The 15,842-nt window shown below is 44.1% G+C and overlaps 1 protein-coding gene across 2 annotated transcripts in view; it reads left to right on the forward strand.

The window, feature by feature from the left end:
* Positions 1 to 290: 290 nt before the first annotated feature.
* KMT5B (lysine methyltransferase 5B) overlaps positions 291 to 15,842 on the forward strand; it is a 33,622-nt gene continuing 18,070 nt past the window's right edge. The window contains exons 1-3 of one of the 2 annotated variants that reach the window (XM_075426236.1): positions 291 to 948; positions 9,298 to 9,543; positions 10,390 to 10,537. In XM_075426236.1, the coding sequence (XP_075282351.1) occupies positions 9,384 to 9,543; positions 10,390 to 10,537 (308 nt within the window). In that variant the 5' untranslated portion in view covers positions 291 to 948; positions 9,298 to 9,383. The remainder of the gene's footprint in view (positions 949 to 9,297; positions 9,544 to 10,389; positions 10,538 to 15,842) is intronic. The other variant, XM_075426235.1, reaches the window with a different exon arrangement.

The raw sequence follows: 15,842 nt of genomic DNA on the forward strand, positions 1-15,842 counted from the left end.
TCCCTCTACCTCGTGAGCCGGCCTGGACTTCTTTCACGCACATAACCGGCCGGCCCAAGCCGTGGGATGGGTCGGATCTAGTTTTCTCTCAGAGAAATCCATCCGCCGCAGAGCTGCGCTTAGCGGCATTGGCACCCGCGGCGGGGGGTGTGTGGGGGGGTGTCTGTCCCTCCTCCGCCGGCGAGGCGCGGAGCTTCGTGGGCTGGCGGCCTGCCTCTGCGCCGAACGCTGTGAGCTGGCGGCAGCGGTGGGAGGAGGCGGGGAGCGGTGCAGGTGGGGGCGGAGAGAACCGGCACTGTTGTGTTTCGAGTTCTGTACCCTTCCGCGGCGGCGGGCGTACAGCAGCCCTTGGCCGCGGTGTCCCTCCGCCGCCGGGAGCTCACGGGCAGGCGGCGTCTCTCCAGACGGGGCAAGGAGGTTGTGGGCTTCGTCGGGAAAAAGAAGAACAAACTGAAACTTGGAAGCGCGGCGGCTGGCGCAGCGACCCGCCTGGCCCGGCAGGCCGGCGGAAAGAGGGCTCCCCGCAGAGAAGAAGAAAAACGAGGAGGAAGCGGCGGCGACAGCAGCCGGTTCTTTCCGCCGCCCTGCGGGGTCTCTGCGAGGGAGCCCGTGGGACTTCTTCTCGCGGGGCTCGGCGGAGGGATCTCTAGGCGGTACCGCTTGTCGCCTCCTCCCTGCACCGCTCGCCCCTTGGCGCCGCCATCTTGGATTTTAATCCGCCATTTTTTTTCCTCCCCCCACTCGGAATTATTTTTTATCACTATCGCTGCTTTTTTTTTCTTCCCTTCCTTAGCTCCCCCCCCCCCGCCCTTCCCTCGCTCAGTCTTCGCTTTCCCCCCTCCACCTTCCCTTTTTTCCTCTCGCTCCCTTCACTTTGATGATTCATTTTCCCCCAGTGGCGGCTGGGGCAGCGGCGGCGAGGGACCCAGCGCGCAGGGCAGCCGGGAGGTGAGTGTGTGTCTCTGGTGGGGGGTCACGCCTCCCGTGGGCCCTGCGAGCAGGGTGCCCCCTCGCGTGGGGTGGCGTCGGGGGCAGCCCGTTGGCGGGCGGTGAGGCGGGGGGCGCTGGGGGCTGTGCCCCTCAGGCCGGGGGGGGGGGGGGTGGGTGTCCACGGGGCGGCGTGCGGGAGCGGGCAGGGCGGAGGAGGCCTCCGGCGGCGCTGACAGACGGACCCCGCGCTCCGGGGCGTTGAAGGGGGGGCGATCTGCGGCCGCTCAGAGGGGGAGCGTGTGCCGCAGGCGGTGCCGGCTCCCCGCCGCACCCGGGGGCCGCGGCGGGGTCGGGGCTCGATGGCGGCGCCGGCGGGAGGCGAGCCCTAGGGGGCAGCACGGCGCTGAGGAGGCGGTGCCGCCCCGCCCCGCCCGGCCCGGCCCGGCTCGGCTCGGCTCGGCTTCCCCCGCGGCTTTCCCTGTGGTTCGTGGCCGGGTTCGTGCGGGGGGGTTCGGTGGGGGAGGAGGCTGGTAGTTCCTGGGCAGTTCCGGTGTTAGGTGCTTTGCGGTCCCGGCGGGGGGGTTCTGGGTGAGCCCTAACGGGAGCTTTAACCCGGGTTTGTGTTGGGTTTTATCCAGATCTCTTTTGAGTGACCGTTCACTCTCTGACAAAGTAAAAATCGCGGTGAGAGAGAGAATGGGGTGGTGTTTTGTGAGTTGTATCACAGACAGTGTGAGACTCTTAAGTACACATAACTTGGTGTAGTTGGTCTGTTGGGTCGAGTTCAGCACGGGGCGACGCATACCAGATGGCAGTCTGATCAGAGTGTTGAGTAGTGTAACAATAAGTACATAGTGTTAGGTTTTAATCGGTGGGGTTAAAAAGTGTTGCAAAGTAACCTCGTGCAGTCATGTCCTGTTTCTGTAATCTGGTCTCTATAGCTATGGATGCATCCTCTTCTGTTTTCATTGAAAATGAACTTTTGTCTTGAATTGTTTAAGCCTTCTTGCTTTTGGGTAACACTGTGTGAGGAAATGAAGACTCACTTGATTGGAAAATGGGATTTGTTTGTTTGTTTGTTTGTTTATCATGCTATTTTGTTGTTAGAGCAGGGTAGACACCTACAAATGTCTCTGCCTTGTACCCATTTGATTTTGCAAAGTGGAGGATAAGACTTATTTGAAGTAGTTAGTTAGTGCACTGCATATTAAATGAGTGGGATGATCTATCCGTGTATACTCAGTAACAGGACTGAACAGGGCTCTTCAGTACTTGTTTTGCTCTGTTAGCACTATCCTGTTGCAGGACTACAGTTCCCAGGATTCTTCTCGCTTCAAACGGTATTATACTTTAATGCAACAGATAGTTATCCAAATTAACATAGTAAGTGTAAGGTATGATGCTTCTGTGCTAAACAGTGAATCCAGAGCTCTGGTTTGAGAATGCAAAGTGTTTGGGAGCAGTCCCAGCTTACGTGCTCCTGACCAGTTCCCTGACTTTGTACCCCCGTCCTCCCATAACATCCCCTTGTACCATGGTTCGAGCCAGCAAGATTCAGACTTTTCTGGTGACTCCCCCGATTCGATCACTGCTTGGCTCTGTATTTATTTTACTGGCACGGAGGTGAGCACAGGCAGGTGAGGAGGTAGCAGGGCTGGTTTTGGTGTTATGCTGGTTTGAAGTCTTTGTTGAACTGTAGTGCTGTTTATGCCAGCCATGGTGGGACTGCCCGGAACTGCTAGGTTCAGCTGAACCTCTGTAAGCTACATAACTAAACTTGCCACAGCTGACACTTTTCCTTCCCCTTTCAGTAGTTCTGCTGCTGCTCCTCCAGTACTGCAGCTTCTCTTGCTCTAGTGCCTGTTGAATCCTTTGCTAAACTTGCTCAGCGCATTAGAGCAGGGGCTCTGCCCCCTGTTGGGTTAATGAGATTAAATCGAGTTTTAGAGAGGTCCTCCAGCACTGGTGGGAATAACTCTGTGAATTGGCAAGAGGAAGGAAGGAGGCTCTCCCTCTCTTGGGAGCGGTGAGCTTTTGGGTTATCTCTGTGAAAATCTGCTGAACACTTGAGTTGCTGTAGTGAGTTGGGGGGAGACCATGCAGCCTTTAGGGTGCTTTGCTCAGCTGGTTGTTCAGCTTCCCCCTGAGGAGGCATGTGGTGGGGGAAGACAAGGGGCAGCAGCTGATGAGGCATGCCTGTATGTGCAGTCCCTCTTATTTGTACTGGTATGCTATTGCTGCTGTGCCTGCATTGTGCTTGGTTTGGTACCCAAACTGACCCACAAAAATCACATGGCTGCAAGAGAAAATGGGAATATACAGACTGAGCTGTTCATGGGGGTCTGAAGCCTGGATTTGGGTGAGTTTTGGATCCATGTGTGTTCTCACAAACCTGCATCCTGGGGCTGCAATTCTGCAAGTTTGAACTGACCTGAGCCTGTTTTGACACAGTCTTACAGCCTCCCATGTGCCACTGTTAATCCATGTCCTGTGAGCATATTCTGAGAACTAACTAGCTGAAAAGAAATGCTCAAAAACAATTTATTTTTTTTTTCATTTCTGGTGGTTTAGTTTACTGAATCAGTTCAACCCAGGGACAAAGAAAGTTGAAAGTGGGTGTGAAATCAGGTGTCTAAAATAAGCATCTGCAGGGGTGGGATTGAAGTAGACCTTCCTAGGTAGCTTTTATCCTATTGAGGAATTGCAGCCTTAGCTCCAGAATCTCTGAAGTCCTGTGGGACCACCTGACCTTTAAGATACAACTATGACTACAGAGTTTATGGGAAAGTAAACTCCCATCTATCTTCCAAGTACTTTTTTTGTCATATTCTGTGGCTGCAAAGACTACTGTTCTGTGCTGGTTTTGCTGTGTTTCAGTATCATCAATAATTTGTAGTGTAACATACATCATTAGGTTCCTGTTTAAAGTGACTTTGCACTGGCTTCATGTCCTTTGTGAGGCAGAAGTATTCTGTGCCTCCCTTTCCTCTCTGGCTTAATGGTGCTTGTCTGAGCTGTCAAGAACAGTAGCAGAAATAAGATTTGAGACTGTTTCGAATAACTCCGTAAAGCTGTGCAAGTTTTCATGAGCTTTGATTTTGATTAGTGTCTTATATGTTCTTAGAAACTTGGACACTTTTTAGGAGTGGGTGAGGTTTTTTTGTTATCCAGATGGGGTGTCTGTACTGAAATAGTCTGCAGCCTGGTGATCCTATCGAAAAACTGGTTGCGTAGTTTTACTCTGCTTCCCAAATTCAAAGGTCTGTTACCTTTTTCTAGAGCTATCACTAATGAAACATACATTTTTTCTTGTGATACCATTGATTAGTCCAGAAAAGCTGAGGCTGTAGTCATTGGGTCTTTTGTTTTGGTTTTGTGTCCTATATTTGCTTTCAACTTCTGTCTTGTTGAGGAAGACTTTTCACAGGTATGGTTCATTTAACAAAAAAAAGCACCAAACAAACAAACAAAACCCCCCAAAAACCACCAAAGCTGGTTTAGATGGTTTAGTTCTTAAAAAACACCGAACATATATACATATATTGACCTGGACAGGCTGGAAAGTTGGGCAGAGAGGAACCTGATGAGGTTCTACAAGGGGAAGTGCAGGGTCCTGCACCTGGGGAGGAACAACCCCATGCATCAGTACAGGCTTGGGGTGGACCTGCTGGAGAGCAGCTCTGTGGAGAGGGACCTGGGTGTCCTTGTGGACGACAGGTTAATCATGAGCCAGCAGTGTGCCCTGGTTGCCAAGAAACCTAACGGGATTCTGGGATGTATTAGGAGGGCTGTGGCCAGCAGATCAAGGGAGGTTGTCCTTCCCCTCTAGTCTGCCCTGGTGAGGCCTCATCTGGAGTACTCTGTCCATTTCTGGGCTCCCCAGTTCAAGAAAGATGAGGAGCTACTGGAGAGTGAGTGTCCAGCGGAGGGTTACGAGGATGGTGAAGGGACTGGAACATCTCTCCTACGAGGAGAGGCTGAGGGAGCTGGGCTTGTTCAGCCTGAAGAAGAGAAGGCTGAGAGGGGACCTAATTTATGCTTGCAAATATCTGAAGGGTGGGTGTCAGGAGGATGGGGCCAAACTCTTTTCAGTGGTGCCCAGAGACAGGACAAGGGGCAGTAGGCACAAACTGAAGCATAGGAAGTTCTGTCTGAACATGAGGAAGAACTTCTTCCCTCTGAGGGTGATGGAGCCCTGGAACAGGCTGCCCAGGGAGGTTGTGGAGTCTCCTTCTCTGGAGATATTCAAGACCCGCCTGGACGCGGTCCTGTGCAGCCTGCTGTAGGTGACCCTGCTTCGGCAGGAGGGTTGGACTAGATGACCCACAGAGGTCCCTTCCAACCCCTACCATTCTGTGATTCTGGTATAAAATTAAGAAACCCTATATTAGAATGCGGTCATTTGGCTGCCTGTGTACTGAGGACCATGGGAATGTGGAGGATGACCCTGCTTGTTAGGAAACCTCCTGATTCTCATCTGTTTGCTTGTGTCCTGGAGAGAGATGAACAAAATCCACTGCCTCTGTTTAGAAGCTGTCCGTGTCCTTTAAGTAATGAATATTTATATGCAAAAACTGTGTTATGGAAGACTAAAATAAATGATACTTGCATTTCTTATGGTTACTGATGTGTTTGTATGGCTTAGGGTTTTACTGATTTTCCCCCACCCAAGACTTTGTTGAACTGGTAGGTTTCACAGATGAGAGACTCAGCCAGCCTTTCAGATCCATTTTAACAGCCATTCCTTGCTCAGATTTGTAGGGATTTACTACGCTTTCCAGTATAAAAAGAACTAAGGCTTTTCAGATGTGAGAGAAATCTGAATGGTACTGTTTAATCAGTCCAATAAACACTTCTGGATAAATCTGGCTTTGTGAGTATCTTAAGCAATAACAGCATTAGTTGTGTTTGTGCTTCAGTTGTTGATTGGCGTTTCTGAATGTTACTGAAATGCAAATAATGCTCAGAAGGTGTGTTAATAGGTTTAATAAATTTAGAACCAAGTAAATGAAACTTGAGTTTTCATTTTTGAAAGGACTGTTGCAATGAAATGCTAGATTTCTCAGAGGTGCTGAACGTGATTGAGGTGTATTTTGCCACTTGAGGAAATGTGCCTGTAACACTACCGTAATAGGATTATAAAAGGCAGTATAATTATAAAGAGTAGTGGTATAATTAATAAAGGGTTAAAACATCAATGTGGATATTTGCATTGAAATAAATAAGGTCCCTTGGAAGCTGTAATTGTGCTGGTAAACTTAACAATCTAGATAAACCCGAAGCTGTATGTGATCGATGCATGGTGTTGTGTAATTTGATGGTGGAGCCCTTTAGCAGGAATTTCTAAGTATGTGGAGGTGTAAGTACATTCCAGTTTTTTCTTGAATGGGAACATGGTGTTCATCTCTTCCTTTTCTCCCTCCGTTCCTGAGGGACTTGTCAGCATGAGCCTGGTGAAAGTATTGAGAGCAAATCACGTCTGAAGATGTATTAGAGATCATGCGATGGTGATGAATGGGCCATCTCTTGCTCCCTTTTAGGTTATCTGGCGTTAGGAGCTGTGATACTCACTGGGAAAGGAGTCTCATCCCAAAAGCACTGGCTTTTGATATTGTCTCTTGAAAGCAGTGTTTGTGTGTTGGGAGAAGGAATGGAGGCTGAAGAAGCACACTTGCAGTGTTCGAGTCTGTCATTTGGCTGGTATTAGAAAATAAAAGGCAGCAGTAGATGGAGACAAAGGTTTCCTTCCTTATTAGGCTGCTAGGCTCAAATAAATAAAGATTTTTCACAAGAGTGTCTGCTAGGCTTCACTAGATAACACTTGATTTTGTTTGTGGAGGACTTCTGTTGTCATCTACATCAATATATTTTGCAGCAAAAGCAAGTATTTTTTCCTAATGCTTAGTATGGCTTGAGTATTCTTGTGTGGCCACATTGCTGCTTACCTTGCTATCATGCTTTCCCTGTCATTACTGTATTTGCCAGGTAAAAAAGTGCATCAGCACAGATAGTACTCACCCTCCCCAGACTCGACTTAGGAAAGTTCAGTTTCCTTCTTTGTACAGAGTATGCCTTTTTCCAACTGAAAGTGTAGCTACTGTACCTGTTAGTTGTCAGAACCACTACTGTATTGAATGTTTTTCCCACCAGGTTGTTACGTGTGAATATTCATCTACAATTGGACTTCATGGTAGACTTCATTTTCCTTGGACTGTACACACCACAGAGCGTAGTTCAGTCCTGGTTTATAAAGAGACCAAGACTGAATTTAGTGGAAGTCTTTAATGTAGTTCGTGTTTTAATGCTCGTTACTACCACTGTTACAAAAATGGGGAATGAGGTTTAATTAGAGTATATAGAGCTGTAAAATGAATTGATTAAGTAGGAGAAAGAGAGAAGTTTAGGAGTGAGTTTGTCATTAAGAGAGAAGTTTAAGAGTGAGTTTGTCATTAAGTGTTTACATGACAGGCAGCGCAGATCTTCACAGGGTGGCTGTCTTCTGAAAGAAGTTCAGGTGGAATGCTCAACAAGAAAATTTTGGGGTTTGTTTTCACCCCCCACCCCCCTCTGCTTTTCAAATGTGTGTATCTCTGTGAAGGGGGAGGGGGGAAGCCTAGTGTTGTCTAGTACAGGTTTAGCTGTAAGATTTCCAAGGTTGGGTGTTTTTTATTTGGCGGTACTATGTAAATACAATGAATAGTGTTTTCTGTAGCAAATTCTCTGGTTTGTTTTCTGAAGGCTGTATCTGGTAACTTCCTAAAGAATTTGGTCAGTATACAGAGCAACTTTTGTATTCTGGTAGTCAAACAGTTGAGTTCCAGCTCTGTTAAAGAGCTATGTTAAATCTTGCTGGTCCAGTAAAATAGACATTTAAACTTTTTTTTGTAATCTTGAGGTCAAAGCCAATCCCTTCTCTCACTGGCAACAAGAAAATTCGTTGTCCATTATTTTTCTTTATATTGAGGCAGTAGTTCAGCCAGCTTTTCCTCACTGTGATACTTTGTCGGTAATATTACTATCCTTCTGTGACCATTTGTAAAAAGTTCTAAAACCTGTAGATGTCTGCATGATAGTTCTAGTAAGATGTTTGAGCCAATACATCTGCAAGTCACTTTACTGTTTTTCTCTAATACCTCAGCCTTCTGAATCTTTGTATGTAATTTAGTTACAAGTCATCTGGCTATAAATATTTCTTTAGCTTTTAGTACCTGGATCTGATAGGTGTCTAACAAGTCCGATATTTTGCTGCTTTTAAGTCATTAAAAACAGAATTTCTGCAAAAGGCACTATTTCAAAACATCTGTTTGTTGTGAATTTTTTCCACCAGACTGAAATGCCTGTGATCTGCTGTGAGCAGACCATTAACGATCTTTTTTTTTTATAACAGTGAAAAGAAAAGGCACAATTTGTTTCTTTACTTGCAAGGAGTAGGGAGGAGGTTGAATTAAAACTGAGTAAATGAATTACTAAGGTGTAGATGCAATTGTAAGATAATTGTGTAAATCAGTGTCCAATTTTTCTTCCTGCAAATTATACAGTGTGAGACACAACTGTGTACAAAAGCATTAGTAGCTTTCTTGTAACTATTTATGCAAATAGCAGGGAGACTGCAGACAAAAACTAACATGTGCTTTGCTGACCATTTAGGTACTGTAAAATATCAGCCCTACTTGTCACCCCACTTACTACTGGCCCGCTGAGCCAGATGTGTTGTGATGGGCTTTTTGTTACATAAAACAGCAAAAGTAGCAGCTGGAGTCACGGAGGGTGTTCTGAACTCTGATTTTTAAATAAAGATTTCACATCTTTCCCCCACTCTGGTCTGGTTGGTTGTTTTTTTCATTTTTTTAACTGTGTTTCTCTTTAGTTCTTGAAGAATGTTTGTATAATGTCTTTCTTTGCTGTAGAGCTCCAAACAGGTTACAGATCTTATTTATTGTGAAATATAATCTTAACTGGGTGTGTATTTGAAAATACTCCATTTTTGGAGTCACGTAGCTGTGTGTGTATTTATCCATGTGTATGTATGTCTATAGAAATACATAGGTGTATATGTGTGTGTAGTCCAGTTCTTAAAATTAAGTTGTCCTTAGCAATTTATCAGCTTTTGAATTCTGTCTTTGCTTCCAGATGTGGTTGTAAGTTGTAGAACAATACTTCACCTGTGGAAATCTATATTTGCGATAATTCCCTGTACTAGTGCTAATGAGCTGCTTTTCTTTCTGCCTAATGCAAGTGCAGATCACTGTCTTTCCTCCCCCAACACATCCCCTCATAGTTTGTGGGGGTTTTTTTCTTTTTGTTAAATTATGTGTCTTGGAAACAGTTTTCCAGTAAGTTCTAATGATGTTTATGTTTTGCTTCCAGTAGGAATTTGAACTGAAATTATTCATCCACTTCTCTGAGCCTTTTGAAAAGTGACTAAATGCAACTGAGTCAGATTGCCTGTGGGAATGAAGTGGCTGGGAGAATCCAAGAACATGGTGGTGAATGGCAGGAGAAGTGGAAGCAAGTCATCTAATGACCATGCGCAGAATCAGACCAAATTGCAGCATGCAGGAAAGGAAAATCCGAAGATGGGCAAAAATGGAGTTGAGAGAAGATCAAGTAGATGTATGTACATGTTTATGTGGCTTAGTGCTGTATGTGATTCATCTGTCAATTTGCAAGTCAGGCTTCTGTCTTGTCTTAATTCATGAAGGAGGTCTGCATTCAGCATGTAGCTATCATCAGAAGTATTATTTTTGTATTTGTTGGATGTGTTAACTCACTTCAGAAGTATAGATCTCTTCAGATCAGTTTAAAAGTTAAGTGAGAATAACTGGGTATAAATTAAATTTGAACGGGTTTAAGTTTAAAATACATGATTGACACTAAGTGTGAACGAGTGTGATCAGAAGTGGATAACATATAATTTGAATTACTAGCCCAACTCTTCATGAATGCCCGTGTAGAAGTAAATCCCATTTTGAATGAAGTCATGTATATCAGTAGTCCTTATGAAACAATTTTAAGGAATATGGGTTTTTATTTTTGCTGTTGGCCTGGGATGAAGGACCAAATTAGAAATTCAGAGTAAGTCCTTTATTTGGTTTTTGGGAAAATAAGTTTTGAAATTTTCGTGGCTTCATGACATTTATAGGTCAGAAATTCTAGAGGCAGGGATGACTGGACTGCATAGTCTGGAGAGATGCTTGTAGTTGGGGAGGTGGAGAAGGAAACCAAAATTAATTAGACACCCATAAAATACATTCTGAAATAGTTTCTTCATTGGCTGCTACATAAATGAACAATAAGAAGAGTGAAAAATTAACTGTGCTTCTGCTTCTTCAAGTATTTTATCATCTTGCTTAATTATTCTGTATTTTTTTCTCCAACCTGTGGCTGGCTGTCCCCAAGTGGGACTAGACTTTCTAATATTCCTGAAATGATACCTAATTTATGCTTTCTTATTTGCAGGTAGCGGTGCTTCAGGATTTGAGGGTCAAAGTCGTTACGTGCCTTCCTCTGGAATGTCTGCCAAGGAACTGTGTGAAAATGATGACCTAGCAACTAGTTTGGTTCTTGATCCCTATTTAGGTTTTCAGACACACAAAATGAATACTAGGTAACTTGTCTTTATTTTTCTAGAAAAGAAGTGATCTTCTTAGTGGATGTAATTAGAGCAAAACTGTGGAATTTCTTGCATGTTTATGGAAGTCTGAAAAAACAGCGATTTGTGAGTAGCTTCTGCATTTAAAGTGGTGATGCATTTGAGACTGGAACTTGGAGCTCTGTAGCAGCGTGTATTTGTAGCGCTGTCATAGGTTTGTTAGCCCTCGTGTGTTTATGCATTATAACAGGTTAATAGACACTGTTTCCTAGCTTAAACAGTTAACTAATTATAAGTTTTAAACCATTAGTTATTTGAAATATTTCAAATAGGCAGTGTTTGCGGATTTTTCTGTTCATTTGGTGTACCTGGGTGCTTTTTTCCTTTTTTTTTTTTTTTTTTTTCTGACTCATGACATCACAACAAAGATATAGTTCCTGAGCACTTCAGTGTTGGTGCCAGTTGGTCTTAAGTTCTTGCAGACCCATGCTGAAGGAGTGCTGTTTGAACATGTCTGTCTGTATAAGACAAATTAATGGGCGCACTGGGAGCTTGCTTAGCAGAATTGCACATAGTTTTACACTGTTCTGCACCTGTCTGAATACTTCTGGTCTAAATTCAGTGTGGTCTTAGGGTTTAGTTTTCGCATGCTTCTTCCAGTTTTAGACATGCTTACAGAGTGTAACTATATTCTATAGATCTCTGTTAAGTTTTTATTTGCGTACAAGATCTGCATTGCTAGCTTAGTGGAGGGGGTATATATAAAGGATAAGTTTCTAAGGACAGGAATCATGTGCTGCTTATTATACAATAATAAGAGCTGGGGTTTCCAGGCAGCACATCATGGGAAACGGGCTGCTCAACCCTTTAAAAATAGCAACAGCAACAGTTTGAAGAAGAACAGTTCACCTGTGCAGCATAGTCACATAACCAGTGTGTCAGTCAAGTAGATTTTTGTATTTATGTAACAAGCTGATTGCTTCAAAAATGACTGCTAGGTTAATTGGTGTTGTTGCATAACATAAATGCTTGCTGATATAACCTGATGGCATGAGTTGCACATGGAATTGTAGCACTGTGCTCCTAATAACTGTAAAGACTTACTTCAAAGAGATTTTTTTTTTTTTGATGGAAAGTGCAACATCTATCTTTTAAGAGGAATGCTTGAGTTCTTGCTGTTCCTCCATGCTATTGGTAACAATAGCACATTGTGCTCAGAACAGTGTCTAGATAGATACTCTTAACGGTTCGGAGTGTCTTTGTATTTCCACCAGTTAATCAAGCTAAATGTATATAAGAGTTGGGGCTGTTCAGCCTGGAGAAGAGAAGGCTGCAGGGAGACCTTATGGCAGCCTTCTAGTACCTGAAATGGGCCTACAAGAAAGCTGGAGAGGGACTGTTTACAAGGGCATGTAGTGATAGGACAAGGGGTAATGGCTTTAAACTGAAAGAGGGAGTGTTCACTGGCAGTGTTCACGGCCAGGTTGGATGGGTCTTTGAGCTCCCCGGTCTAGTGGAAGATGTCCCTGCCCATGGCAGGGGGTTTGGAACTAGATGATCTTTAAGGTCCCTTCCAACCCAGACCATTTTATGATACTTGCTCAAAAGACTTTCTTGTTATGTTGCATGAATGGTAGTCTGCAGGTTATGCACAGGTAATTAATTCTTATGCTTTTTGCTACGGAAACAATGTATTCATTGTTTAATAGTTGGAGAAGCTACTTTCATAAATGTTGTTTTCTGCTGATATGTTTTAAACATCTAAAATACTTTTTTAATTACTAGTTTGAATCAGAAGGCTACACAAAGGTTATCAGCATTTATTTCTTTATTTCTCAGACTTGGAGAAACAGTTACAGGCAGTCTTCAAGGACAGTAGTTAATGATCTTGGAGCACTGTGGGAAATACTTAGGTGAGGCTTACAGTGTTTGCCAGAAACACATCTTCTTACCTCTTTCATAATGTCCTGTTGAGAGAGTTTCTATTGTTGCAATGAATTAAGATAAAGGCATTAGCGTAGTTCTTGTTGATCTTTTTGGTACAGTGATGACATCTGCTTGTTATTGTAGCTGTGATGCTTAGATCATCTTTTTTCCGTCTAGTAAGCTATCATCTTTCTAGAGTTCCTGAGATTTATTGTTGTATGGCTTTGAGGGAAGGCGGGAGAAAGCGAATATGAAAAGACTAGACTGTTTTCAGAATACTGGATGCCAGTACCCGAAGACACAATTGTAGTAGAAATTAAGATTCACAGATTACATTTGGACATATTCTGCTTCAGTGTGATGAAGTCATACTAGTGCAAGGCATTCGACACTGTCCCACGTGATGTCCTTGTCTCTAAATTGAAAGGACATGGATTGGACAGATGGACCACTCGTTGGATAAGGAATTGGCTCGATGGACGCACTCAGAGTTGCAGTCAGCTCTCCAGGTGGAGACCAATGACGAGTGGTGTGCCTCAGGGGTCGGTACTGGGGCCGGTGCGGTTCAATATCTCTGTCGGCGACATGGACAGTGGGACTGAGTGCACCCTCAGCAAGTTTGCCGACGACGCCAAGCTGTGTGGTGTGGTTGACAGGCTGGAGGGAAGGGATGCCATTCAGAGGGACCTTGACAGGCTTGAGAGGTGGGCCTGCATGAACCGCATGAAGTTCAGCAAGGCCAAGTGCAAGGTCCTGCACGTGGGTTGGGATAATCCGAAACACAAGTACAGGCTGGGCAGAGAGTGGCTCGAGAGCAGCCCTCAGGAGAAGTACTTGGGGGTACTGGTAGATAAGAAGCTCAATATGACTGGCAGTGTGCACTTGCAGCCCAGAAAGCCAACCGTATCCTGGGCTGCATCAAGAGAAGCGTGGCCAGCAGGTCGAGGGGGTGATTTTGCCCCTTTATTCCACTCTCGTGACACCCCACCTGGAGTACTGCATCCAGCTCTGGAGCCCGCAACATAAGAAGGACATGGATGCGTTGGAGCAGGTCCAGAGGAGGGCCACGAAGATGATCAGAGGGCTGGAGCACCTCTCCTATGAGGACAGGCTGAGGGAGTTGGGGCTGTTCAGCCTGGAGAAGAGAAGGCTCCAGGGTGACCTTAGAGCAGCCTTCCAGTACCTGAAGGGGGCCTACAGGAAGGATGGAGATGGATGGATAAGAGCCATTTATGGTGGCAAGCAAGTATTTCCTGTTGCCTTGTTCTGATTTGTTTGAAGACATACTGTGGAAGTGACTGTGCCAGCATTCTGCTTTTCTGTTGGAAACGCATAAGAGGTTTGTATTTTTGCAGCTAGCCGCTCAGCATAAGTTGATGACCACTTAGTGAAGTTGTACTTCATCTTACTTCTGCAAGCCAAGTCTGTATTTTTGTATGTGTGTCTTCTATTTAAGCACTTTCTGTACTTCATTCCTTTAGTTGAAGGGTTTGTATAGACCTCTTGTTTTGTCCAGAGTATATTGGTTAGAGGAAAAAAACCTCATAACATTCTAGTAAAATATCTGGATTATTGTTGGAAAGTCTTTGTTTTCCATCTCCTTTGTGCTGAATTAGTGATGTTATGGTAGAGTCGTGACAATTTCTTTTTTTTTTTTTTTTTTTTCTGGGGGCCATAAAAATAAAGTCCTGCAATTCCTGAGTGCCCTCCATCTTGGGAAATGGGCCGTTAGCTCTGTAAGCTGTCAAGTCAGTAACATGTGAAAGAGCTGAAGACTAGTTCTTGAAAGATTGTAGTCAGATCCCCCAATGAGTTTGTCCGGTGTTCCTCTGAAGTATCTTCTTGTCACTAGGGATTTGATGGACAGCGTGAAAGGTAGCTCTGGAAATGTCTTCAGTGGCTTTACCCAAAAGTAACTTTTTTTTCATCCTCTTGGATTTCCAAGAGACAGTAGGTTGTTTCAGAGCTTCTGACCCTCTTCACAGGCCCTGTGGTCATTCTTTCATCAAATTGATAGCTCTTATCTCAACAAAATAGCAGGTTAGCAGTTAATAAAAAAATAAAACCCATACGTTAGGAAGTACAACCGTGTCGAGTATAGCTGTTCTAAGAGGTTGTTGCTTCTTATACAAATCCTGTTACATCAGACCTTTTTTTTTTTTGTGACAAAAGCTATCCTGGCTTTAAAAGTTACTTAGTCTTGCATGCCTGCCCTATTTGTAAAAACAAAACTGATTTTTGCAAGCTATTACTTCCTTGGTTGTAGATTGTCTGACACTGGATATTGAAACTGGTACTTACATAAAGCGAAGTGAGTTCTTGCTTATCTTACCACCTTCTATTTTTGGATGAGCGCTGAATCTTGGAGTTGCACGCATTAATGGTTAATCCACTCTTTACTATCTTGCGTACAAATGTGTTAGTATTTAAATCTTAAGCCAGATTCCTGATCATACTGGTGGTGTTACCAGTCACTGTTGTTTCCTGGTTCCCTAAAGCACCAGCATCATGCTAGGGAATACTGAGAGCAGTTCCAATGTCTTTCTAAGTTTGCAAGTGATTTAGGACGTCAAACGCATTGTAGTCTGTTTTAGGAGAATCTGGAGGTGTTTCCTAAGTCTATACTGCTGCTTTCAGTGAAGTTAAACAGATGTGTGGTGCGAGTGATTGTCTGGTAACATGAGTCTAAAGGACCAATTTCCGTATTTTCCATAGCAAACGTAAAGTGTGGGTATGATTTGTGGGAAGCTGCTTGCTCTCAATGCTGCACCGAGAGCAATTGCCAGTCTTGGTGTAAACCATCAGTCATTTGTGAACTTGACAGAGTATGTCACTCTTTGTCCCTTAGCACCACTGCTGAGAAATAAAGACAAAAAGGCAACACAGTTCCATACCACTTCCATTCGTGGGTCTGTGCTGAATCTCTTCTATGCTCCTTAGCTCATTTCAGTATAATAATTTAAGGGCTCAGCATTCATCCTGAATGGCGTTTGGAGGTAGAACAAGCTGTGGCTTCTGCTAAATAAGGTGACATGGCTATATAATTCAACTTCAGTGTTGTGGCACTGTGGAGTTACTGGCTTAGAGATACACAGCTCTTAGGTAGTGACACCCTGTTTGAAAATGAAGCTTTTACATTCTTCAGACCTCAAGGTCTGTGCACTTTCCAAAATGATTTTGTTTGACTTTCCTGTAAAATCTGCTGTCTTTTTTTTTTTTTTTTTTTTTAATTTTTGATGATAATGCAGTAAAGTCCTTTAGCTTGCTCCTGGTTGTCTGTGTTTAATCACACACAGTGATTATGTTGGAACTGATTGTTTTGCTGCTGCTGAATGTTTTGGATTTAAAAAAAAAAATCACAACCAAAACCTGCCCCCCCAAACCAACACCCACC

This window comes from Opisthocomus hoazin, chromosome 7, assembly GCF_030867145.1.
Source record: "Opisthocomus hoazin isolate bOpiHoa1 chromosome 7, bOpiHoa1.hap1, whole genome shotgun sequence".
Lineage (NCBI taxonomy): Eukaryota > Metazoa > Chordata > Aves > Opisthocomiformes > Opisthocomidae > Opisthocomus > Opisthocomus hoazin.